Raw genomic sequence first — 25,253 nt, forward strand, 5'->3', positions numbered from 1 at the left:
GAGGTACTGGATACCTCAGTGCAGGGACAAGAAGGGAAGGGAAGGAAGGAGAGAGATCCTGGACACCTGAGGTGTGAGATAAGGAGGGAGACAGATTCAGGACATCTTGAGAGTGGGGAGGTAGGAAAAGGAAGCAGTGCTGCTAGCCTTGAGCTGCCCCTTGATGGGGGAGGGGCACACTTCTGAAGGTTCACCTAGGGTGTCAGATACCCTTGGGCTGGCCATGCTTGTATGTATTTTACAAAAAGCTCCAAGTTCAGCAAAGCCTTTGTAAACCACCACCAGAACTGAGCACATCTCAACCTGGAGGTCTGAATTCTGATCTTAATATTCCATGTAAAATGGGCCTAAAATATATTTAGAGGCATATCTACATTCATAACCAGATTGCAAAGATTTCCTTATACAGTTTCCATTTAGTGAACATAACATATCCTCAAGGAAGAAAATACTGTTATATTGTACAACGTATTTTAAATTATTACCCTCCCATGTGTCTCTGTACAGCACACCAGATGTATTCAGAGCCGTAGAGAGACACACAGGAGTAATTTTGTAAAGCATTTTCCACAAGTAAGGAATGTTTTACATACAAGAAATGTCTAGTATAAAATGCACAGGTGAATATGTACTTTTATGCAAGCATTACTTATCAGAACATAAGCGTTGCCAAACTGGGACAGACTAAAGGTCCATCAAGCCCAGTATCCTGTTTCCAACACTGGCCAATCCTGGTCACAAGTACCTGGCAAGATCCAAAAACAGTGCAATACCTTTTATGCAGCTTATCATAGAAATAAGCAGTGAATTTTCCCAAGTCCATCTTAATAATGACTTTCTTTTACCTTTTTTAAACCTCGCTAACTGCTTTTATCGCATTCTCTGCCAACAAATTCCAGAGTTCCATTCGCTTTTGCCCATTTGCAGATGGCTAGATCACAGTGGAATCTGTTAATAGGAACATTTATTAAAGCAAAAATAGAGCAAAACAGCTGCAGTTCGTGAATGCAATGAATTCTCTATATGCCGGTGTTAATCAGTATTTGATAAAGCACTTACAGACTTTGCAGAATGCTAGGATTTGGTTATTGGCAGGGATACGCAAGAGGGAGCACCTTACCCCATTGTTCCTATGAAACCATTGACTCCCAATTGATTATAGGGTGAAATTTAAAATCTTGACTATGGTGTTTCATGATGGGACTCCTTCCTATCTGACATGTAATTTGTTCATATGTTCTGGAATGAACCTTGCACTCTTCTGTTGCCTACAGGCCTGTGGTTTCTGCTTCTTCCAAGGCTTATTTAGTTATTACCTGAGAAACTGCCTTCTTTTGGTGTGCCCACACATTGTGCAACTCACTGCCTCTTAATATTTGAATGGAGGGGTCTTATAGGAATTTTAAATTAAAAGCCTATTTTTTTTTATGAAAGCTTTTGGGTTGTAGCTCCTTGGCTCCAGTTTCTCAAGCAGTTTCCTGAGGAGACTTCTATGTGAGTGTGGTTTTTGCTTTTCTTTGAATTATGGCATTCTTTTCTGCTTAGATCTTTTTGATGGGGCAGTATATCAAGTTTTTATTAAACTTTACTACCATTATTACTTGAATCTAAGCACTTGAATTTCCCAGAGAGGTCAAGAGGTAAGCTGCTTTTTCTCAAGGACTCTATGCTAGCAGCAAGCTTTCTATGGTTTTCCCTGTGCCATGGACAGACTATTGTTTTTTTTTAAGTTTGATATTATCTTTGATGTTCCTGGGATAGCAATGTAAGGATCAGATCTATTAGTTTGTATAGTAACATAGCAGTTTCAGTACTAAAATTGGCTGTCATTTACTATGTGCTCTTTTGACTGAGGTCAGACTACTGTTGAGTGAAAGAAAGGAAGTCCTTATTTTGCAGTTGGACCTCTCCAGTGCCTTTGATATAGTGGACCTTACTTTCTCCGAGGACAAGCAGGCTGCTTGTTCTCACATGTGGGTCGGCGTCCACAGCGGCCCCAGGAATGGAGATTTTTTCTAGTAAAATCTAAAGAGCTTTGTGACAGCCAGCAAAGCGTAGGACAGACGCACTGCACATGCGTGGCCATCTTCCCGCCCGCATGCGTCCGTTCCCACCTCAGTTTTTTCTTTTCCACAGTGGAGAGTGGCTGCTTGTCGGTCGCTCTCCCTTAGGTCCCAGGAAAAACTTAGGCGCCTTTTCGCATGCTGTTAGCTCACTAAGCTACGTTTTAGCTCACGGTAAAAATCAGCTGGTGGTAAATGCTTAATTTAATTAGACTATTACTTTTTTTTTTTTAATCTTTAAACTGGGTTTATTTTTGTGCTGCATTTGGCTGAGGAGGTGGGTTTGAGACTATGAGAGGCTTTTGTTTTGGAACTGAGTACTGTTGTGATGTCAAGCTCCATGTGTTCAAAAGAAGAATATACCAACCAATATTCAGCCAGGGTGGTCAGCATTGTTTTAAAGCACTGGCTTTCATGGCTGAATTAAATCAGGATATTCAGCACCGGTATCCAGATAGCACTATCCAGATGTTGGTAGTATTCCACCCAATGTCCTGATAGCTAACCAAAGTTAGGACAGCCTTTATCTGGATAGTTATTCAGTTAGAGCTAAATTCTGTAAATGGTGCCTGAAAAATTGACACCAAAAAACCACGCATTTAGCACTATTCTATAAACTATGCCTAAAGTTAAGTGTACTTTATAGAATATGCGCATGTGACATTTAGGCGCACCCATTTAGGCCACCTAAAACCAGGCCTAAATACCTGTGCCTAACTTAGACACAGATTGGGTTTATTCCATAACAGTGCACATAGTTTTTTTTTGGAATGCCTAGAACCCGCCCATGGCCACGCCCCCTTTAAGTCTGTGCATATTAGAAGTTAGGCGCATCGTGTTATAGAATACACCTAGACAGTTGTGTTCATAAATTCTAAGTATAGCCAATTAGTGCCGCTAATTGGTTAAGGACCAATTATCTGCGCTGATTGGCTTGTTAATTAAGTTGTGCGCACAGTGTGTCCACATGGCCAAATTAGTACACACAACTTAAGGCACCATATATAGAATTTGGGGGTTAGTAGATTGGATATCACTACTAAACAGATAATTGACAGGACCACCCATGCTACACATATGGACTGGCACGGGTGGAAGTGGTCTGCAATGCTTTTCAGTGGCGTTATCCAGAAAATACCACTGATAATCCAAGAATAGCCATGGTCAGCACTGGTTATAGGTAGCTTCTAATATTGACCTGATAGTATTTTTTAAAAAGCTTGGCAAAGCATGAAGTATTTTTTTATAATATGTTTATTGCCACCAGAAAAACACTCATAATAGGACGAGCCATTTTACTAAAAAAAGCTTTAAAAAAAAGTGTCATCACTTGGGGGAGGGGTATATGTATAAGTATCACTATATGCTAATATAAGTGCCTGTTCTTGGCAAATTTTCAAAATTTGCACATCTGCAGGGAACGGATTAGGGAGCCATCCTCCAGAGCTCTAACTTATCAACTAGAATTGGTCTTGAATGCCACAGAGGCACGATTCCCCCCTCAAGCTCTGCTCTAAATGAGCAGTTTACTGAGAGTTCTGTGTGACTGTAAGCGGGTGTAACTGCCAATGTAGAAATTTTCCAGGCTATATGTATGCTACTGTTTTAAAGTACAGACTACACAGGCACTTTGAAAGACTTCTTACTTTAAATCTATGTACTGCCGTATATGCATAGAAGTGGTGCCTGGTCTAAAATCACTGCTCATACATACATGCCTTTGTGTGTAAATGGCATTTTACTCTTTTAATATTGCCTCCCTAATTAATGTACAGTACAGTCTCAATTATCCGACCTTTGCTGATCCGAACATCCAGCATATCCGACAGACCCGTGGTGAAGTCACGCGGCTTCCTTTTCCATTTTCCGAACCTGGGACCCTACTTTTACCACCATTGCGAGCCAGGACCCTGCTTTTACTGCCTTTGTTTATGTATTGTTTGAGGGTTAACCATTGTTTTCCATATTATCTGACTTTTCATTTACCCAACAATGGGGTCGGTCCCATTTAAGTCAGATAATAAAGATTTTACTGTATGTATGGCTACAGAAGGTTGTAGGTTGAGAACCAGGTAGTAATGTAGATTTAGGGGTTGTGAGTGATAATTGTGGATATAATTGTAAATTGTGAAATGTATTTAATAACTCTGTTATAATTGTTTTGTTGGTGTAAAAAATCACATTGGGTTTTAACTGAGAAAATTAAGTTAAATTAATAAATATCATTGCAGTATATAAACATTATTACATCCCCATAGTACTGGAGTGCATAGAAGACACCCTTCATCCTGTGGAGCCTGCCATCTGATCATGACACACATGAACTGACATTGGTTTGTTTGTTTTTTTTCTCATTCAGGACCAGCCACTTTATTTGTTTCAGTGCAGTTGCATTGTTGGCAGAGACAAACTAGATTTGTTTTGTCTCAGTTTGCTTGTATAAATTTTTTGTAAAGAGGGGTGATAGGGGGGGAGTCAGGTTAGGAATTGACAGAGTTTCAAATGGATGATTTTTTAAGGAAAATTTTGGATATGTCCAGGGAGGGAGCCAAACACACCACTTCCGGAATGTTCTAGGCATTTAATGAAGCAAGTAGAAGAGTGAAAGCCAAGAGCTGGTGAGGAAGGAGAAGAGCACAGATTGTGACAGCTTACCCGAGGAACAGAATACAGGAGGTGGAGATTAGGGCATGATAAGAAAGGATAAAGAAACTTGTTTCTGAGTACAAGAAGTTTAAACTGAACGCTGAAGTGGAAGGGGAGCTAGAGATACGTTCACTACTGCTTTTACATATGCTAACACTGTTGATGTGTATTATTAGTAACAAAGGGGTCCTTTTATTAAGCCGAAGTAGAAAGTGGCCATCGCTGCGATTAGCTGCACACTTTCTACTATGGCTGAAAAATGGCCACGTTCATTTTATTTTTAAAAGGCCATGTGCTAATTTCCCCATTAGCACGTAGCCATTATTTCCACGAGCAATTACCACCTATTTAGGAGGTGATAAGGGCTCCTACAATACTCCTGTGCTAGAAAATAATTTCTACCACAGGGATCGGCACAAACTGATCACACCAATACTGTGGGACACCTCAGCGTATCCCACAGTGGAGCTGTTTTGGCACACGCTACCCATGCGGTAGCCCTACCACCCTTGGGCCTCTAAGTCCCAATGAATGACGAGGGACCTGAAGTAAAATTAAGTGCATTAACAGTGGTTGTACACATTAGTAATTACAGGTGGTAGTGATTAAGAAGAGAGGTTGCATATTTGTTTTTGTTTTATTTATTTCACAAAGTTATATCCTGCAGTATCTAAAGTAGTCTAAGCGGGTTACAAACAACATACATAATATATTCACAGACCAATAAACACCACACAAAATCAATTTAATAGCCAACATTAAAAAAAAAACTCACCTCAAATAACCCACAGTTACGACCCGTCCATCTTTAAGCCCTATTCAGAAAAGGCCTACATAATTAAATAAGCCTTTAATCATTTATGAAAAGCCATCAGTGATGGAATTAATCTTCGTTCCTGAGGAATAAAAAAAAAACAAGGAACGGGAATCTTTAAAATTGACTTAAAGTAATTAGAACATCTAACAACAGTTTGCTGATCTCAATTGATGTCATTTGATACAATCTCAGTGAAGAAGCAGTATTCAACATTACTTCATCATTCAGTGTTTTGTGAATGAACCACAAAATCTTAAAATGAATGTGCCATACAATGGGGTGCCAAAGCAGTCTCTTCAGAATTGCTGTGACCTCCTCAAAACTTGGTATTCCAAGCAGCAGTGATGCAATGAAAATGGAAGATAAACCACATGGCTTACTTTTGGTTCAGTAGAGGTTGCAGTAGTCTAGTGGGAGATGTTCAATTCTGGTCACCAAATCTCCAAAAAGATATAGCGGAATTAGAAAAGGTACAGAGAAGGGTGACGAAAATAATAGAGCGAATAGGATGACTTCCTTGTGAGGGCTCCTCAATTCAGAGAAGAGACAGCCAAGGGGAGGTATGATAGAGATTTGTAAAATACTGAGTGGAGTGGAATGGGTAAACGTAAATCACTTGTTTATCCTTTCCAAAAATACAAGGACTAGGGGACATGCAATGAAGCTATTAAGTAGTACATTTAAAACAAATCAGAGAACATATTTCTTCACTCAATGTGTAATTAAACTCCGGAATTCATTGCCAGAGAATGTGGTAAAAGCAGTTAACTTAGTAGGGTTTAAAAAAGGTTTGGATAATTTCCTAAAAGAAAAGTCCATAAGCCATTAAGGTGGACTTGGGAAAATCCACTGCTTATTTCTAGGATACTGTCAAAATTAATATGGCGGTAATCTACCAGTAAAAACTAAATACATCCCAAACCAACAGATGGTAGTATATTCTACCATCTGTTGGTTTTGGATGTATTTCTAGGATAAGCAGCATAAAATTTGTATTACTGTTCTCTGGGATCTTGCCAGGTACTTGTGACTTGAATTGGCCACTCTAGAAAAAAGGATACTGGGCTTGATGGACCTTTGATCTATCCCAGTATAACAGCACTTATGTTCTTTATGTTGTGGTGTGTTTGGTGAGGAAGGGACTGGTTTAGGAAATGTTACCAAAAAGGAAGTGATTTTGCAATGCTTTGAATATGTGTAGAGAAAGAGATAGCAACGATGGATCGTAGCATTATCCAGAATGATGCAGATTGATGAGGGGCATTGGTTTTGGGGGGAAAGATGAGATGGTCCATCTTGGTGAGATTAAATTTCAGATGTTGGCTGGACATCAGTGCAGCTGTGGATGTGGGCTGAGTGTTAAGGTGCAAAGAGGTTAATCGGGAGTATTCTGCTTTAAAGTTGTACTGGAAATCATTGCAGGAGATAAAATTGCGAAGGGGCCAACTATAGAGAGAGAGAAAAGAAGATTTATTTATTTTATTGCACTTGTATCCCACATTTTCCCACCTATTTGCGGGCTCAGTGTGGCTTACAATACATAGTGAATGATGGAAATACATTTTGTTACAATTCAATTATGGGTTACATTGTGAGGGTTATAGGAAGACAAAGTCAAAATATCATTAGGGAAATAGAACAATGGAGTGTAACAATGGGAAAATGATAAGGCGATAGAACAATAGTAAGAAACATTTGGGTATAACAATTTTAACTATAGGTAGAGTTTTAAGTGTGGTGAAAATATGGGGGAAGAGAATTCAGAAGAGAGTGTATTAATGCATTTCTATTAGTGTATATGGACTTCATGTGTTTTGATCCCTTAGGGGCATTGTTTGGAAGTGGGTTAGATGTTGAGACAGTTTCTCAAGGGGTATCACTGAAAGAGTACCCATAGAAGTAAAAAGAAATCCAGAATAGAGTGGAACCATGGAAATTAAGTGACAGTAGTGTCTGAGATAAGGATTGAATAGTGACCTTATTTATTTTTGTTACATTTGTACCCCGCGCTTTCCCACTCATGGCAGGCTCAATGCGGCTTACATGGGGCAATGGAGGGTTAAGTGACTTGCCCAGAGTCACAAGGAGCTGCCTGTGCTGTAAATCGAACTCAGTTCCTGAGTTCCCCAGAACCAAAGTCCACCACCCTAACCACTAGGCCACCCCTCCATATCAATGGCCATGAAGAGGTCATTAGAAACTTTGTCAAGGAATGTCTTAGTGAAATCAAAAGAAAGAAAGCCAGATTAGAGTGGATCAAGTTTAACCTGAGATGTCATCTAATCCAGTCAGTATACATATACGCAATGAAACTGGATAGGATGGGAAAGAGGGTGATTGAGTGGTAGTTTAGAGAGCCTGTAGGATCCAGTGACATTTTTTTTAATGAGGAATAGTGTGATCACAGTATGCTTAAAGGCTTTGGACATGGTTTCAGTAGAAAGTGATATATTAAAGTTGTTACACGTGAAGAGGTTAAAGACAGAGAAGATAGAATTTTGGAGTTTGTTGAGAATGGGGCAGGAGAACAAGTAGTGTGTTTGCAGAAGGCAAGAAGATGAGCAGTTTCCTCTTAAAAGAAGGAGAAGAAAATGCGGGAGATAGTGGTGGTCTAGTGGAGAGCATGAGATTGATCTGGTGAACCTTGTAGAAGAAGTTAGTCAATGTTTGGGCGGAAATTGATGGGAGTAAGAGGGAGAGCAAGTTTAAGGAGTGAGTTAAGTGTGGTAAAGAAATGGCAGCCACGCAAGGCAGGTCATCAGATGGGCAATTTAGCGTTACTTGCCTTGTATAATTGTAGTCTGGACGGAATTGTGAATAAATCAATATGCATGAAGTCAGAATTAGAACAGGATATTTGCCATTGAAGTTAGGCAGCGTGGGTACAGGAACATAAGAAATGAATTGTGGGGGTTAGCAAGTGTTTCGAATTGATGCATTTTACAGTAGTGTTGGGTAGGGCAAGCCTGTCCAGAGGAAAGAAGAGTACAGTGTTTTATGAAGAAACTGCCTTATCAACAGTTTACCAAATACAAACCTCTTTCCAACCCTGCTCGCAAGAGCACTTCCACTCCATTCTGGCCAGGTAAACCTACATGTGAACATGCTGTGTACACACACAGTTTCACTTGCATGTTAGGCAGTTTTCTAAAAGCCCGTTTCTGTAAGTAAAGCACTGTTTTACTTGCAGCTATGCATATGAAATTACTACCTGTAGTCATTCAAAGCCCCTGTGCGTGTTTTCCACAAAAATCAAATCAAATCTATTCAGTTTTGAATATTGCCAACGCAGAAGTACCGACAAATTTGTATCTGCAATTTGAACAGGTACTTTAAGGAAAAATCACATGTTTAGGCTAGACTATTGGAAACTATACAGGCAATTCTATAACTGCTCACATGCAGTTACACATTAGTGCACTATACATTGTTCTATAATGGCATGAGTATAAGTGCTGTAGCATGTAACTGCAAAGGGCATACATATGGGCGGGGCATTTTCATTATGACATCTAAATCTGAATTTAGATGTTTTGCCAAAAACGTCAATCCAACGTCTAGCACACATCTATATGTGAACAAGAAAAACATCTAAATTTATGGTTCAATTATGGCTTGGAGCTAGACATTTTCAGGCTGAACACATTCGATAATGGAAAAAAGAAGGGCGTCCCTGACGAGCATTTGGCCAACTTTACTTGGTCCCTTTTTTTTCACGACCAAGGCTCGAAAAAGGTGCCCGAACTGACCAGATGACCACCGGAGGGAATCAGGGATGACCTCCCCTTACTCCCCCCAGTGGTCACCAACCCCCTCCCACCCAAAAAAAAAAATTAAAAAACATTTTTTGCCAGCCTCAAATGTCATACCCAGCTCCATCACGGAGTATGCAGGTCCCTGGGGCAGATTTTAGGGGATGCAGTGCACTTCAGACAGGCGGACCCAGGCCCCCCCCCCCATTACACTTGTGGTGGTAAATGTGAGCCCTCCAAAACCCACTTTACCCACATGTAGGTGCCCCCCTTCATCCCTACGGGAAGTGGTAGTGGTGTACAGTTGTGGAGAGTGGGTTTTGGGGGGGCTCAGCACCCAAGGTAAGGGAGCTATGCACCTGGGAGCAATTTCTGAAGTCCACTGCAGTGCCCCCTAGGGTGCTCGGTTGATGGCCTGGCATGTGAGGGGGACCAGTGCACTACGAATGCTGGCTCCTTCCACGACCAAATGCCTTGGATTTGGTCATTTTTGATATGGGCGTCCTTGGTTTCCATTATCGGTGAAAACCGAGGACGGCCATCTCTAAGAACGACCATCTCTAAGGTCGACCTAAATGTTGAGATTTGGGCGTCCCCGACCATATTATCGAAACGAAAGATGGACGCCCATCTTGTTTCGATAATACGGGATGCCCCGCCCATTCGCCAGGACGTCCTAAGAGATGGGTGTCCTTAGAGATGGTCGTCCCCTTCGATTATGCCCCTCTTAATCATGACTGAAGCAGGTCTAGATAAAAACATACTTCTTTTCTGCCCTGGTCCTTGTTTTCTGTTCCATTAAGCATAACACGCTCCCTTGAAATTTGGATGAACTTAATGAAAAATGTCCCAGTTCTGCCTTTTCGAGAATCGTGATTTAGATGTTTTGGCAAGAAAACCGTCCATCTGGTGCTCTGTGCTTTTTTTGAGATGTTTTTCTCTTTTGAAAATGAGCACTATAGTTTACAGAATACTGTAAGTTATGCATACCTATTTAAATATTTTTTTTGTTACATTTGTACCCCGCGCTTTCCCACTCATGGCAGGCTCAATGCGGCTTACATGGGGCAATGGAGGGTTAAGTGATTTGCCCAGAGTGACAAGGAGCTGCCTATGCCGGAAATCAAACTCAGTTCCTCAGTTCCCCAGGACCAAAGTCCACCACCCTAACCACTAGACCACTCCTCTAGTCTACTCTATCTGCTATTGACATGGTATAAGTGGACGTACCTACTACTACTGATCATTTCTATAGTGCTACTAGACGTATGCAGCACTGTACACATTATATGCAGGTACTTTCACTGTCCCTAGAGGGCTCACAATGAGTTTTGTACCTGAGGCAATGGAGGGTTCAGTGACTTGCCCAAGGTCACAAGGAGCTGCAGAGGGAATCGAACCCAGGTTGCCAGGATCAAAGCCCACTACACTAACCATTAGGCCACTCCTCCCTCTAGCTTTTGACATGCCAGTGCAGGTTTATGCCAATACTCTATGATGGCATCTGGGCACTTTTGTGACATGGTAGAATAGGTGCTCCCCGCATAGCAGTTCCAGTTATAGAATTGCCTCCCCTGACTTACCATCACCTCAAGAAATGTCTCCAAGCCCCATGGGTTAAAATATGCACATAGTTGACATACATCAATGAATGTATAGGGTGGACAGTAATCAGAAAGCCCATTTCTGCAGAAAGGCTTTTGTTATTGCCCTCTTATGGATTGCAACTCCTTCATGTTCATGGCAAGGGAGGATTCAGTTTCCTCGCACACAGCCGTTTTCATTTTCTGTGGTGATGCAGAACACCATTGGGACACCTTAACTCCTTTTAATGCTGCAAAAGCCGCTTCTATCTTGCCCAGTTTGTCATCTCTTATAAATACTTATCAGAAAGAAGAATTTATTTATTTAGATTTTGCTCACACCTTTTTCAGTAGTTGCTTAAGGTGAGTTATGGCTATGGACAGTGACAATTTTACTGATACAAGTAAATAAGCTGTCTATCCCCCCCCCCCCCCCCCCCCCCCCCATCTCCATGGCTACAGCATATAATACAGTTTTCTGTAATGTTTTTATTTCTTGGTTCAAATTATTATTTTCTCATTCAGGACCAGGCATTTTATTTGTTCCAGTACAGTTTCATCGCTAGCAAAGACAAGCTCAATTTGCTTTTACAGATTTAGTTTTAAAGCAGTTGTGATGTTACATCAGTGGATTGGCCAACAGAGAGACAAACACAACACCATATATTTCCATTATAATTACTAAAATGCAGCACTATTCTGACAGTAGTTTAGGAAGAAACTGCACAGGGCTTTATGTAAGTGACTGCAGTAATTAATCTCCATTGGGATCTTTGCCGTAACCCCGGAAATTAAAATTTAGGACACGAGAAGCATGTTTGCAGGCATATCAGTACTCGAGGGTTAGATCATTTCTGAATTTTCTGAACTTTGGCTGAAATTTTCCACCTGCCATGTTCATTACTCACTCTGAATTTTGCAGAGTATGCAGTGGCATGAATTCTTATTGCAGGCATAAGACTTTACCAGAGTGTAGTCATGTGATGTGGCTGGCTTAGAAGGGCAGCTTTCTAGCTGTGTGCATAAGCAGCCTTCCGTTGCAATGCAAGCAGAGAAAAATGGTTATAGACCATTCTCTTTCTTGAGCCAGGTTTGTCTCTGCATGCTATTTATAAAATTATTTGTTTTATTGTTATCTGTACTACATTCCAGTAGCACGTTTCAAGCAAATTAGATCTGACTCAGCAGAAATCAGGAGAACTTTTACTGTATTAGGGAGGACTGTTTAGAAGTTGTGCAATGCCATTATTTGTTCAAGACAAGGAATGTATAAAATGAAATTGTGTTTACTACAGACATTAAAATTCAACAAAATGCAGAGCATCGTTTTACAGGGTAATAAAAAAAAGATCTATTTGGAAATTTTATGGCACTGCTGAACCTGCTGAGGACAGTGGATCCATATGTGTGAATTATTTGTTGAAGAGCCGTATAACTGAACTTGTTGCTAGAAATATTTTAAAATTCATATAGTTTAAATGATTGAAATATTGTCAGTCACTTGAGTTAAATCTCCATGCAAATAAGCTAATCGCCGATATGTATGAAGCTTTCTGTACTGGCATAAGTAATTTATTTAGTTCTTTAAAACATAATATTTAAAACAGTGATGCTACCCATCTTAAAGTATCAGCTGTTAACTCCTCTGCTCTGCTCATCCCTCTTCTAGTTCTCTTTATTATTGTTTTGCTTACTTTTGTCTCAAACTGGATTACTTCCTGGAGTAAAAGGAGTGCATGTTTTATTAAGGCTATAATCCCTGGTTTAAATGAAATCTCCATAAAGTCACTGTTTAGCAGTTCATGCTGCATTCCTGCTCTGTGTGCCTAGTATTCCCACTCAAACTGTCCAGATACACCAACGCACATATAGTGATAATGTTAAGTAATGGCAGAAAAAGACCAAATTGAGTCATACTGTCTGATCTCTATTTTGAGTAGACAATATAAATTCCCATACTCAACCCAACACTATGTCCCCTACCCCACCCTCTTGTCTTTTACCTGAACTTTCAAGCCCTCCATATTTGTCTTAAGCATGCCCACAATGTGTTAAAATACTGGGCCCAGCCACCTCCTCGGGCAGGCCATTTCAGGCTTTGTCATTTTTCCCTGTGAGTTTTTTTCAGGATTAGCACTGAATTCAACTCCCAGATCTCTCTCTCTCTCACCACTTATATTCAGGCTAGCTACATATGCTGGGGAAGGAGGAGGTGCTTCTCATTTTTAATCATAGATGCTTAGTGACATTTCTAGACAGAAATATTTAGGGTGTCAAAGGAGTAAAAATTAAGTTTGGGTCCAAGTCTCGCAGTAGAGACATGAGTGCAGATGTGATTGTCTTTTATGTTTCTTTTACTTGTTATCTATAAACCACCATGATAGTATGGGTGAGCATTCAAGCACTGGTCCTCTGAAGCAGCTTAACAAATTAGAAACCTCTTTATTGTAGACATTATCAAAAAGCAGGGGGCCTGCCCCACCTTACATATAAGCCACAGCAAAAGGGTTCCTCACACACACGGTTGAGTCATACTGTAGAAGGATGCTTCTCCCTGTTCTGGGCCTCCCTGTCATTCTCCAACTCTGGGTTTTTATCTTCTTTGGCTGGACCAAACCTTCCTGCCTGAGTTCCCCAGCTTTAGCTCTGTTAAAGGGGCCCGGTGGGGAAATGTGTTTAAGAAGGACCAGTGTTCTCTTATAATTTCCTTCACAGCTATGTAGACATTTATTGATTGGCAGCACACAAATATTTTTAAATAAATAAAATAAATCATGCAGCACTTTTCTTGAGACTTGGACCCAGCAGTAGAAGATACTTCACTTGAGCCCTTCTCAGGCTACCGGACAGGAATGAGAAATTATTAAAGAAGGATGTTGGGAGGTGATGCATCAACACCGTTAAAGGTAAAAGCTTGGGAGGTAGAGGACAAGAGAAAGGAGTCTAACCCCCACCCCCCACCCCCAGTCTTTGGGGAAGGACTCCACATTAGAACTTATATCACTGAATAGAGGATAAGAAATCCAATATGCAGCAGCTGTAAGAAGAATTTCAGTGTGAACTTGTCTGATGATCTGAAGGTTGCAAAACAGTGCAACAAGGTAGTGACAAAAAGAATGTTAGGATGTACGAGGAGAAGTATAATCAGCAGAAAAAAGAAGCAATAAGGCAGAAGCGAGAGAGAAAGGAGTGGAGCCTGGGGCTTATTATCATCTCCAAAAATTCAGTGCCTGAGACAAGTGCAGGTATCCATGCAGTATCACATCTGCATATCGGGGGTTTTTTGGGGACGGTGCAGCAGAGAGTATCAGAAAACTTAGGTCAGGGCCCAGGTGGTTCACCCCATTCTGGCGCCTACAGTAGGTCATGACAGAGACAAGATAGGATTGTCAAGGCATTTGTTCCATGTGCTTTTAGTTTAAAAGTCAAGTCTCTGAGGGGAAAGACAACTATTAAGAAAGGTGAAAAAGTCTTCCTGTGTTTAGTTAGTAACCTTGTCTCTCTTTTAAAGGACAACTTGATGCTTTTAGCTTGATAAAATTATCCAAAGAGTTTTCTCTATTTTGCCTACTGAAGTGTCCAATAAAGATATTAGGTATCTTATATCTAAGATGGATGCCTCAGTTAATAGTTATTTTGTCTCAGATGTGTTCTTTTACGGGTGTTACAGTCCATAAGTTTAAGAAAGTTAAGACAGAGATTGGTAATTTAAAATGTCAGTTGAATTCTTATGAGCAGCAGTTAGATACAGTGAAGTGTCTGTACGCATCTCTTATAAAGGGAAATATGACATTAGAGTATAGATTGCAAATGATGGAAGATAATGCAAGGTGTAATAACTTGCAAGTTTTAAATGTGCCCTTTTCTAGATTAATATCACCACATGAGATGCTTATGAAAGATTTTAAAGAGGTCCTGTGTTTGCAGGAATCTTCTTGAAGAATTGGAATTATCTACATGTTTACAATCATCTATTGAGGAGTCATTCACTGATTGCTACCTTTTTGTAGCTGTGGATAGATGTGGAGGGGCATTTTCAAAAGGACATTCAAATCAGAATAGAGATGTCCAGCTCATAATGTCCAAAATAGACATGGGACATCCATGTGCTGAGGATGTCCAACATAAACAGACACTTTACAATACAAACTGAAACATCCAAAATATGAACTGCAAAAAAGCAGGTACAAGGAAGGCTGTCAGCGTTCTTAGAAGAATGGCCACACAGACATCCCTGCAGGGCAGATGGGGCAGTCTAGTGGTTAATGCAGTGGACTTTAAACCAAGCGACCCGGGTTCAAATCCCACTTTAACTCCTTTATTTTGTAATTGTGAGTCCTCCAGGAACAGAAGACTACCTGCTGTACTTTCTGGCAACTTACTCTTCTGGTCCAACCACAGAAAAAATATGCTTCCTTGTCTGTTCCAAACAAAACAATGGAAAGTCCGGAACAGTTAAAAAAACAAGTATTGTCTGAACGAAGCACCCCCGCTGTAGGCGATATAGATGAACACAATCTGATAAATACTGAGATGAATCATGATGCACACAATAACGAACCAGCATCAACAACTTGTACTTAATTCTATCATGCATAGTCAACCAGTTTAATTTCTGAAACCAAGAGGTAATGTGTTCATAGTTCGACAGCCAATATAACAAGCTGACTGTCGAATTCATCACCACCTGGAGCGCCTGTATACATGCAGCAGATAGTTCCACATAACAATGATTAAACACTGGCATCACAAACAGGCCAGTTGACAGTTCACAATGCCAGTCACAGAAGGCAGTTATATATGATGCAGTCTCGGAAGAGTGGCTTTGTAATTTGCCCGCAGCATAGTCACATTGCTTTTCAATTCATGATTAAACCAACAATCCAACAGTGTTGCCAACTATCAACATTTTATTTGCTAATTTTAACTTGATATTTTTATACTATTTAAGTATAAATAGTGAAAGTGAAATGAGCTTATACATAGAGATGTGTGCGGAACATTGGTTTTAATGGGTATTAATCTGATGTTGAGCTCTCTGCCTCCTGACAGATGCTCTCTGCAGCTGACAGTACTTTTTCTGTTAGTGCTGGAAGCTGTAGCAGCACCAGACTTCAAAGATTTCCCATTTAAATTCTGAAAAACCTTGGTTTCCAACTGCGTAGACAATTGTCTGTTTTTGAGCCAGAATGTTCCATTTTAGTTCCTTCTGTACAGTATTTGGTCTCAGCAGTAAGCAACCAATATAAATTTCTAACCAGTGATTCAGCTAAGATTTCCTGGCAATAAATTGTGTGCACATCTGGCCACTGGCCATGTATAAGAATCTCAGGAGTCTCTCATTTGTAAGCCAGTGCCACGCTACTCACAGGATACATTCAAGCAGGTTCAGCATGCACAGTGTGGACATGGCTGAAAGTGAATCATGTGTTCCTGAGGAGGCTGACAAAGAAGATAGAGTGACACAAAAAGCAAATATGAGTCACTTGGCTTAGGTCAGGCCTCCTCCTGATTTCTGGACTTAACTCTACAGTTGTGTGTGCCAGCTGGCAGCACCAGGCCCAGATGCAGACATAGGCAACGGCTTCAGGTGCCAGATTTTGTTAGGCATAGGAGCACTGCTCCCATGCCTTGTTTCTTGCTTGATGCAACTGATCTGAAGGGCAGAGAGCCCCGCAGAAGAAACTCTTTCTCTAGCAAGTAACTTTAGCATGGAGCTTGCCAGCACTCCTGCACTGACAAGCCCTACAACACTCCACCTTGCATGGGATTTTATGTCGATGTCCATGTGAAAGGAATTGGCAGGGTGCCTCAGGGCCTATCAGTATACCAGGGCTGGCAGGCTATGTACTGAAGTTACTCCCTAGAGATGGAATTTCTGCTTTGGGCCAATAGCAGAGGAAGAGATGATGGTAAGGGGATGGTTTGGCTGATGATTAAGAGAAACTGCCCTCTGGTGATTTCTCGAGGAGGAAATCCCTCCCCCCCCCCCCCCCCCCCCCCCCCCCCCGATGCCTGTTGGGCACCCATCAATTCAGTGCAACCCTGGATACCACAAATCATTTTTAAAATTTGTGAGCCAGTGCTTAGTGACAATCTATGAATTTTAAATGTACCTTTTTGGAAGAAATGGGGAGTCTTGCAGAAATCTTCTGTTCCTTCGCTCAATCGAAAAAGTGGTAAGCTGGGGAGGGCCGGGTTCATCAAATAGGTGCAGTGCGAGGCATTGGAGCAGCTTTGCCACCTGCATACCGGACACAAGGCGTTCCTCTCCTGATCACTGAGCTGTAAGGAAAGAGGGGGAAGGAAGGAGCCTGTGTGGAGATGACTGATAAGATGGAGAAATAGAAAAGAGCCCAGGATTAAATGATAGAAGAGATAGAGAGGAGCCTGGAATGAGATAATGAGTTTGCTGAGTAGAAAGAAGCCTGGGAAGATGTGGCATGAAGAAAAGAAAGAGGAAATATTAAACCCGCAGTCATCAGTGTTTTTGTGGCCAACGCAGGGGTTTTCTGTACTCTGATATTTAGCAGCAGGTTGTTACCGGATCTAGGCACTAAATATTCGGTGGCCACCGGAAGCTTTCCACTACCACTAATATTCAATACCTGTACCTCTACAGCTGTCTAGGTAAGTTAGGACAGCTATTGTGATGGCCTGATGTCCAGATAGTTATCCAGGGTACTGACTCTGAATATTGGCGGTACCCACATAACATCCCGTATTACCTGGGCAGTGCCAAGGTGGTTAGGCTGGATTTTTAGCAGCACTATTCAAGTAACTGCCACTGAAAATCTAGTGATGAGCTGGTGAGCGGGATTTATCCAGGCAGAAGAGGCCCCTACCACTGAATATCAGGCCTGAAGTATGAAGAAAACAAATCAAAAGTTTGTGCACCTTGTGGTGTTTAATCGTTTGTGTTCACATTTTTAATATTCTAGGCTTCTTTAAGCTGGAGCTGAAATACAAGCAGGGTGATAATGGGAATCTGTGTGTATTTGGTGAAGGAACCTATTTATGTTCTATATTTTACAAATTTTAAAAATAAAGTGGCATTGATATATTCCACCTTCTCCTCCAGTTTCATTAATATGGAAATCAGTTTTTCCAGAACTTAACCAGAAATCCTTGTGCTTCTACAGCTACAGGCAACAGCAGTAAGTTGACAGAGACAACAAACCCTTATCAATATAGAGAATCAAAATAAATCAGTAGCAAACCTCTAATGCTTGCTTATTAAAGAGATTGCAGTTTATGTTCAGGGAAGGCAAAAGTAGAGACTAATAGACGATTCACCACTGGAGACGTGAGTCCAACAGTCTTTATTATATCAGAGATAACGACCCGACACAGGCCGTGTTTCGACGCTAAAAGGCGTCTGCATCAGGGGTCAATAAATACACTATAAATCAAAACATATAACATATAAATAATGCCATGTTATATGTTTTGATTTGTAGTGTATTTATTGACCCCTGATGCAGAGGCCTTTTAGCGTCGAAACACGGCCTGTTTCGGGTCTTTATCTCTGATATAATAAAGACTGTTGGACTCACGTCTCCAGTGGTGAATCGTCTATTATATAGTCTCTACTTTTGCCTTCTGTGATTCGTCATCGTAGAGAACTTTTCCTGTTCTATATTTTAGTTTATGTTCAGGCCCATTTACTAAACTGCGCTGGCACTTTAATGCCGGTTAAAGTATATTAGTATTTGACAAGACACATTAAAATCACGAACATGTTACAATCCATGTTAAAACTGCTAACAGAGAATTTTATGCAAGTTCATGTGGGCGTGCAAGGAGTGTACAAAATAGTAGTAGCAAGGAATATAATGCACCAAAAGTTTTACATAGATAATACTACACAAGAGCAAGTTTGTATAACAAAGTTTTATTGAAAATTTAAAGTAACAGTTAATCATTCTTTAAACTTGTTTATTCTTCTCTTCGTTCCTTTTCTCTTTGTAGTTTTTCCTGTCTCTCTCGCCTTCATAACACGTTCTCACTCATCTTCTACAAACATTACCTTTGCTCCATTCCTCATCTTGTTTTATCTTTAAAACCAGTCTTCTTTTTGTTCATTTTTCCTCTATTATCCCTTCGTACTGCTATTGCCGTCTGTCATTTTTCTTTCTATTTTCTTCTCAGCTTCTTTTCATTCTACCACACTCTCGTTCCCTTCTTGGGGTTTCAGTGCAGATATCCTCAGGCCACAGTATCGCCCTTTTCCTTCACAACTGAGATCCTTAGCTCTATGCTGTCTTTCTCTTTCTTCAGCTGGAAAACTGGAATCCCTGAGCCCCATACTACTCTCTCTTCCTTTCTTTCTCTCCCCCCCAGTGAAAATGATTGCAATCCCTGGAGCAACTCAGCCTCCTCCCTCTGTTTCCGGCCAGCTCACTCTGTTCCCATTCTGTCACTTTGGCCATGAGGTTCCTGGTATTAGATTTCAAACAGCAAGTTATGTCTTATTCTTGCAATGTGAAACAGTAAAGTCTCAATTATCGGACCTAATGGGACCAACCCATTGTCAGATAATTGAAGTGTTGGATAATACCGAAAACAATGGTATCCCCTCAAGCAATGTAGAAACAAAGGCAGTAAAAGCAGGGTCCCGGCTCACAACGGTTGTAAAAGTAGGATCCCGGGTTTGGAAAACTGAAAGAGAAGCCGCATGACATCACCGAGATCTGCAGATATGCCGGATGGTCGGATCAGTGAAGGTCGGATAATCACAACTGTACTGTACTAGGAGATGTGCACATGGTCAACTTTTGTACAAACTGAAAACATTTTTTTCAACACAACTAGAGTTTGGAATCTGAGAAGTCTAATGCTGGTGCCAGCACCTGACTGTGGGCTGAATACAGAGGGAAGAAAATGTATTCACTTATTTATTAAACACTAAGAGAGATTTTCAACAGGGGCTAGTCAGCAAATTAAGCTAGTTCTCTATGGAGGACAATCCCTGTGCCTCCTACTATATAAAGTGTTTAAATCTAGATGTAACAACTCTACAAATAGATATTAATTTTCAGCTCAAAACTAGTCAAGTAGATTTGGATAAAAATATTCTAAACCTAGCTAGTCAGAATCTGGCTGTTTCTCAAGCACTGCTGTTTGTGTAGAAAATGTACCCATGATAGTTTAGTAGAGCTCTTGTATCCTGTAAAGGCAACTTTTAAGAGAGTTCTAGAACAGAATCCCATGAAGCGAAAAGGGTTTCCAAATCTTCACTTTTTAGAGCTCCACTGAGCACCAGAACGGAAAGTGCCAGTTGGTTAACATTTCCCATGTTCTAATACATTTGTATTTACTGACTTTTCTGCAGATACTTTAGTCACTAGTACTACTTCCTACCTAACTCTAGTCTGTCCTCACAGAGACCTCAGAAAGATTACTAACTCCCTCTACAAAATACAACTGAAGCTGCATGACCGTGTTTTGCCTACTCTTTTATCGATTGCATTGGCTACCTGTTGTAGGAAGAATTGATTTCAAATGTCCTACTCTGATTTCAAGACCCTGTTTAAATTGGATCCAAAATATTCTCTGTAGGCAAGCTTGAATTATACGTTCCTTTCTGAACAATGTTCTCTGCGGCATGTTCTTCCCTTCCTCTTGTCAGGGGCACTGTCAGCGTTTTAAATGGAGATCATTTAAGGGGACACTGTCGTATTCTGGATGAAGGGCAGTCCATGCTTTCTTGGAGCAGGATGCACTTGTTTATTTTTATGGTGTTTATCCTATTTTTTTTTGTGTGTTTAATCTTTGTTCACTATTTCAGATGAATACTCTCTGCAGAAGTGGTTTATAATATACAAATTAAATATTAGAAAGAAGCTACCAGAAGGGTCTTTTTGTTTTGCCCTCAGTGCTCGCAGGTGACATATTAAAAGAGCCAACATCCATCAGTAAGAGCAGTAGCCAGAGCACACCCACCATGCTAAAAGCCCCTCTTAGGCCACCTCCCCCCCCCCAAAAAAAAAAAATCAAGCCTCTCCCCAAAGGCACTCCAACCAAGACCCTACCTGAAAAGTCACCCATAGTGGCCACCTCCCCCCCCCCCCCACCCCCGAATGTTGCTTTTCCCTAAATGAGGACCTGGTTTCGGGCAGCAGTGTTCCCAAGTTGCTTCTGCCTTCACAGACATCTTCAGAATGGCACTGGCAACCCCTAGTTGAAGTTTCATGACACTACTGCCATATTTCCACATAAGGCTAGTAGATGAGCAAGGAGGTCCTGGGGGGGTGGTCTTTGGGTGGGGAAGGGGTAGTCCACTCTTCAAGTTGGAGAAGGGGTCTGGTTGGAGAGTTACGGGGGGGGCTTGATTTGAGGAGTTAGTTTGTGGGAGGGGGTGGCCAATAGGGGTGACTCTTCGTGTTGGGGAAGGGGTCTGGTTTGAGAGTTATGGGGGGGCTTGATTTGGGGGGGTGCGAAGAGGGGTTTTCATCATGGGTGAACGCACTCTGGCCATCACTCTTATTAATGGGTGCTAGTCCCTTTAACATGCAGCCTGGGAGCCACAGCTTGGGGACCCAGTGCCCTTAGCTTTTAGCTGAATTTATTTTACTAGCTGTAATGCATTTGCCATATGCACCAAGTTCACACAGCAAACTGCCTGATATTTACATGCATCTGCATCTCATTACTGTGTAGCACTGGTGACCAAAATATCACTGCATTAGAGTATCACAGCCAGGGTTAGAGCCCATTAACACACATTAAATGGTAAATAACATAGGTTAGTGCCCTGGCCCAGCTTGATAATTATCCCTGAAGTAATGTTAATTTTAATGTTTATACCAGATAAAAGTCCTGAGAGTATTGAATATCAACATTGATTACTGATTATTAAATATTGAAACCAGTTTTGATTTCCTAACATATATACATCCATAAATTAGGCAATATAACAGCTGTGTGAGCCCAATTGTAATTTAGCTGATTAAACTTCATTTTCATCACCTTACCTACCAAATGGTAATTTTGTGAGCATCTTGTTAACTGCACATTAATTCACTGAAATTGATTATTTGATTCATTATAATATGCCTGATTACCACAGTTGATTAAAAAGGAATGACCTTGATGTCTTTTTCCCCTCCCCAACAGTAAACTTGAAGAGAAAACTGTAGGAAGGAAGAGAACCTACAGCTCTGAAGAAACAGGAGGAATAAGGGAAATGACTCCAGAAGGCAAAAAGAAAAAAGCCAAGAACAACCAAGAGGAATCCTTTGTTCCATTAGATACAGGTCTTTCTCTACTAGAAGATGAAGAGCTGGTACTACATCTGCTCAGCAGTCAAACCCAATAGGATTTTTCTAGCTCATCTTGCCTATCAGGTCAACATTCTGTGCAAAATCACTATGGAATTGAGGTAGAATGGTGTCTTGAACCAGGTATATTTGAGTTTGAGAGTGGAAACGAACAAAGCAGATCAGTCAGTAGTACAAATAAAACTTTATTATAAGATAAGTGCCCAACACAGGCTGTGTTTCACCCAAAAGGGCTGCGTCAGGGGCTCTAAAATTAGGTCTTCATACACAATAATTGCCCTAGTCACCGCCAAGTGTGATAAATGGATGAAGAACTAAGGCAAAATAGCAGGTACAAAAACCAGCATAAAGGCTTCCTCAGAGACAGAGTCACACTCCAGAGAGTAACAGCGTGCAGCCACACTCTTCAATCTCGCTAGAAACTCGCTATGGAACTGAGGCAGAATGGTGTCTTGAACAAGGTATATTTGAGTTTGATGCAGAATGGACTTGCCACAGGACAGCCACTAGATAATATGAAAGCAATGTTATGGTTTTTCTTTATATACATTCTGTACAGTGGCCTGGGATTATAACGATTTAAAAGACAAGAACTGTGATGAAAACGCCCTGAAGAAAATGTATTACTGCTATGACAATATATGATTGGAAATTTCTTTCACTTTCCATTGCAGCTTTGAAAGAAAATTTGTATCTTTATTGTAAATTGGTACCTGGAAGATTATGTTTATTGTTAATATACTCTTACAGGACATAAGTTAACCAGCCTGCTATTTAATACCCACCAAAAATAAAACTATACTATCTGTATAAACCGTTGAGTTTTACTTTTTGTAACTTGAATATTTTTGTGAGCACTGACTCCATGCAATAAAAATCATTTTTAGTAAATAAAATTCCAGCTTTTTTTTTTTTTTTACTGTTTATAATCTCTTTAATGGACACTTTTATCAGGGAAAGATTTTGAGATGCCAATGGCATATCTAATTTCTTTTTTTCTGCATACTAGAGGCTACTCAATGTTGGATCATTTTTCTTCAAAATGCTGTCTGTATTCCAGTGCTTATCATTTCCTTTTCATTTGATAGTTTCAGCTGCAGAGCACCAGTGGCTAAAAATGGCCAGTTCTGGTTAAATGGACACACAGAGGCCCTTTTATTAAGCTGTGATATCAGGAGCAGTGGTACATTTATTATTTAGGTACGGTCAGTCCGACCGGTTTAAATGCAGAATTAGAGTGGGGCTCTTTAATTTAATTTTCTAATTTAAGAGTTTTCAGTCCTGCCCAATAGGAGCCGGGGGTTCCGGATACGTCATGAGGATAACTGAATAAAGGGTTTAGGTGTAGAAGCCGCTGCCGCCACCATCTTGACGGGAGTAATTCCTGTGATAAATCGGTCGAGCTGGCGCTGGAACGGCGTATGGGTAACTATGAACTTTTGAATAAGAAATGACCATTGGGTGTGGGTGGTTAAAGTACTACTCTTACGCAATGTGGCTCAGACGGTATTTTTGAAAATGTTTTTCAGGGGAGGTCCTTGATAAAGCCTAATGGCGAAACATGCGTGTGGGAGAAAATCTGGGACTGATAAAGTGGATGTGAGTTTGATGTGTGGTCCCCAGCAAGAGATGTTTATAATACTTCCTGTAAAAGAACTGCATTCCATAATACCAACATGTTTAACTGCTTTGCAGCTTTGTGGCCCAATACTCCCGGGCCACTGGAATAAGGCTGCTTGTGAGGGACTGAGATTTCAAATGCTATGATATATCAGGGTGCAGTAAAAGGCAATCTTTTACCACACGTTTAAAGACTTCCTGTAGAAATCTATACAAAAGATCTCTTGGAGTAGCAGTAAGCAGTAAATTTAGGAAAGTTCTGTGTTCTCAAATGTTAATTATTAATAGCCAGAAAAGCATCTTATCTTGAGCTTTAGTACCTTATAATTATTGAGACTGCTGAACTTAAGTTTCAAGATTTTGGATTTTAACAGCTTGGGCAGCCAAACCTTCCTCGATTTTCTCTACTCTAGCTGTGTTCTTTTGGTTTGAAGGTACAGATCCAGAGTACACCATATATAGTGATTCTAATGCAATCCATATGGATTCCAAAGTAACTTCTGATGGTTTAGTCAGGGGCAGAATCATTGTATCTAGCTGCTCAACCTGGCTTCTTTCCATCTCTGAAGTTGGCAACATTTGCATTATTATTGACTCTGCTCCCAAGGAACCATGTGATTGCAACCTACCCATAGCTTCCCCGGGCAACGCAGCTTCCGTAGATCAGAGTGGCTCCAATCTTGCAGGGTTTGAGGAGTAACTGGGCCTAAGTGGCTAAGCCAAACTTCTGAGACGTTGGGTCTCATTTTCAAAGCACTTAGCCTTTGTAAGGCTAAGTGCTTTGAAAATACGCCTCCATGGCTCTTCCTCATTCCTGAGTCAGCCTAAACACCCTGATCTGATGTCCACATGAAGCTAGTGATCTCCGCCAGCCTCAGTGGAGGAGTCTGTAGCATACAGGTAGGAGCCAGTGACTTTCTTTCCTATTCAGTATAGGGTAAAGGTAATCTGAGCAGAATGGTAGGGAATAAAGGAGATTGTAGAGATCCTCACAGCATTCTCACTGTGACACCATCTTGATTCCCCCAATAATGGTGAGAGATGACTGTGGTAATGATTTTATGTATTTGATTTAGTTTGGTGGGGGGGGGGGGGATGGAATATTTGTTAATTGCAATAGCATTTAGAAACAGTTACAGCCCAGAGTGATCACCTGGAGATAGATGGGATACAAATAGTTTTAATAAAATGAGATATAGAGGATAGCTATGTAGATTTCTAGGAAATAAAACAGATTCCTCTAGTATTTTTTAAAAAGCTCGCCAAACATCACAAAGAAGCAAGAAACACATCAGAAAAAAACATTTTACAAAGAAAATGTTCAGAAAAAGCAGCATCCCATAGAGCTTTACATGTGTAAGCAGCAATTTTGCTACTTATGCATGTTAAATGTATTTTGTAAAACTTCTTGTTCATGGGGAGCTGATTGAGGAGCCAAGAATCAAAACTCAAACATTTGGCATGTTGATGTGGTTTTGAACACCGGGGGG

General features: G+C 40.7%; 1 protein-coding gene across 1 annotated transcript in view; it reads left to right on the forward strand.

The window, feature by feature from the left end:
• The window catches only part of DDX10 (DEAD-box helicase 10), a 457,862-nt gene extending 434,852 nt beyond the window's left edge, over positions 1-23,010 (forward strand). The window contains exon 18 of the mRNA XM_030200276.1: positions 21,980-23,010. Coding sequence (XP_030056136.1) covers positions 21,980-22,181 — 202 coding nt within the window. The 3' untranslated portion in view covers positions 22,182-23,010. The remainder of the gene's footprint in view (positions 1-21,979) is intronic.
• Positions 23,011-25,253: the final 2,243 nt, after the last annotated feature.

Source organism: Microcaecilia unicolor, chromosome 4 (genome assembly GCF_901765095.1).
Source record: "Microcaecilia unicolor chromosome 4, aMicUni1.1, whole genome shotgun sequence".
In the NCBI taxonomy this organism is placed as follows: Eukaryota; Metazoa; Chordata; class Amphibia; order Gymnophiona; family Siphonopidae; genus Microcaecilia; species Microcaecilia unicolor.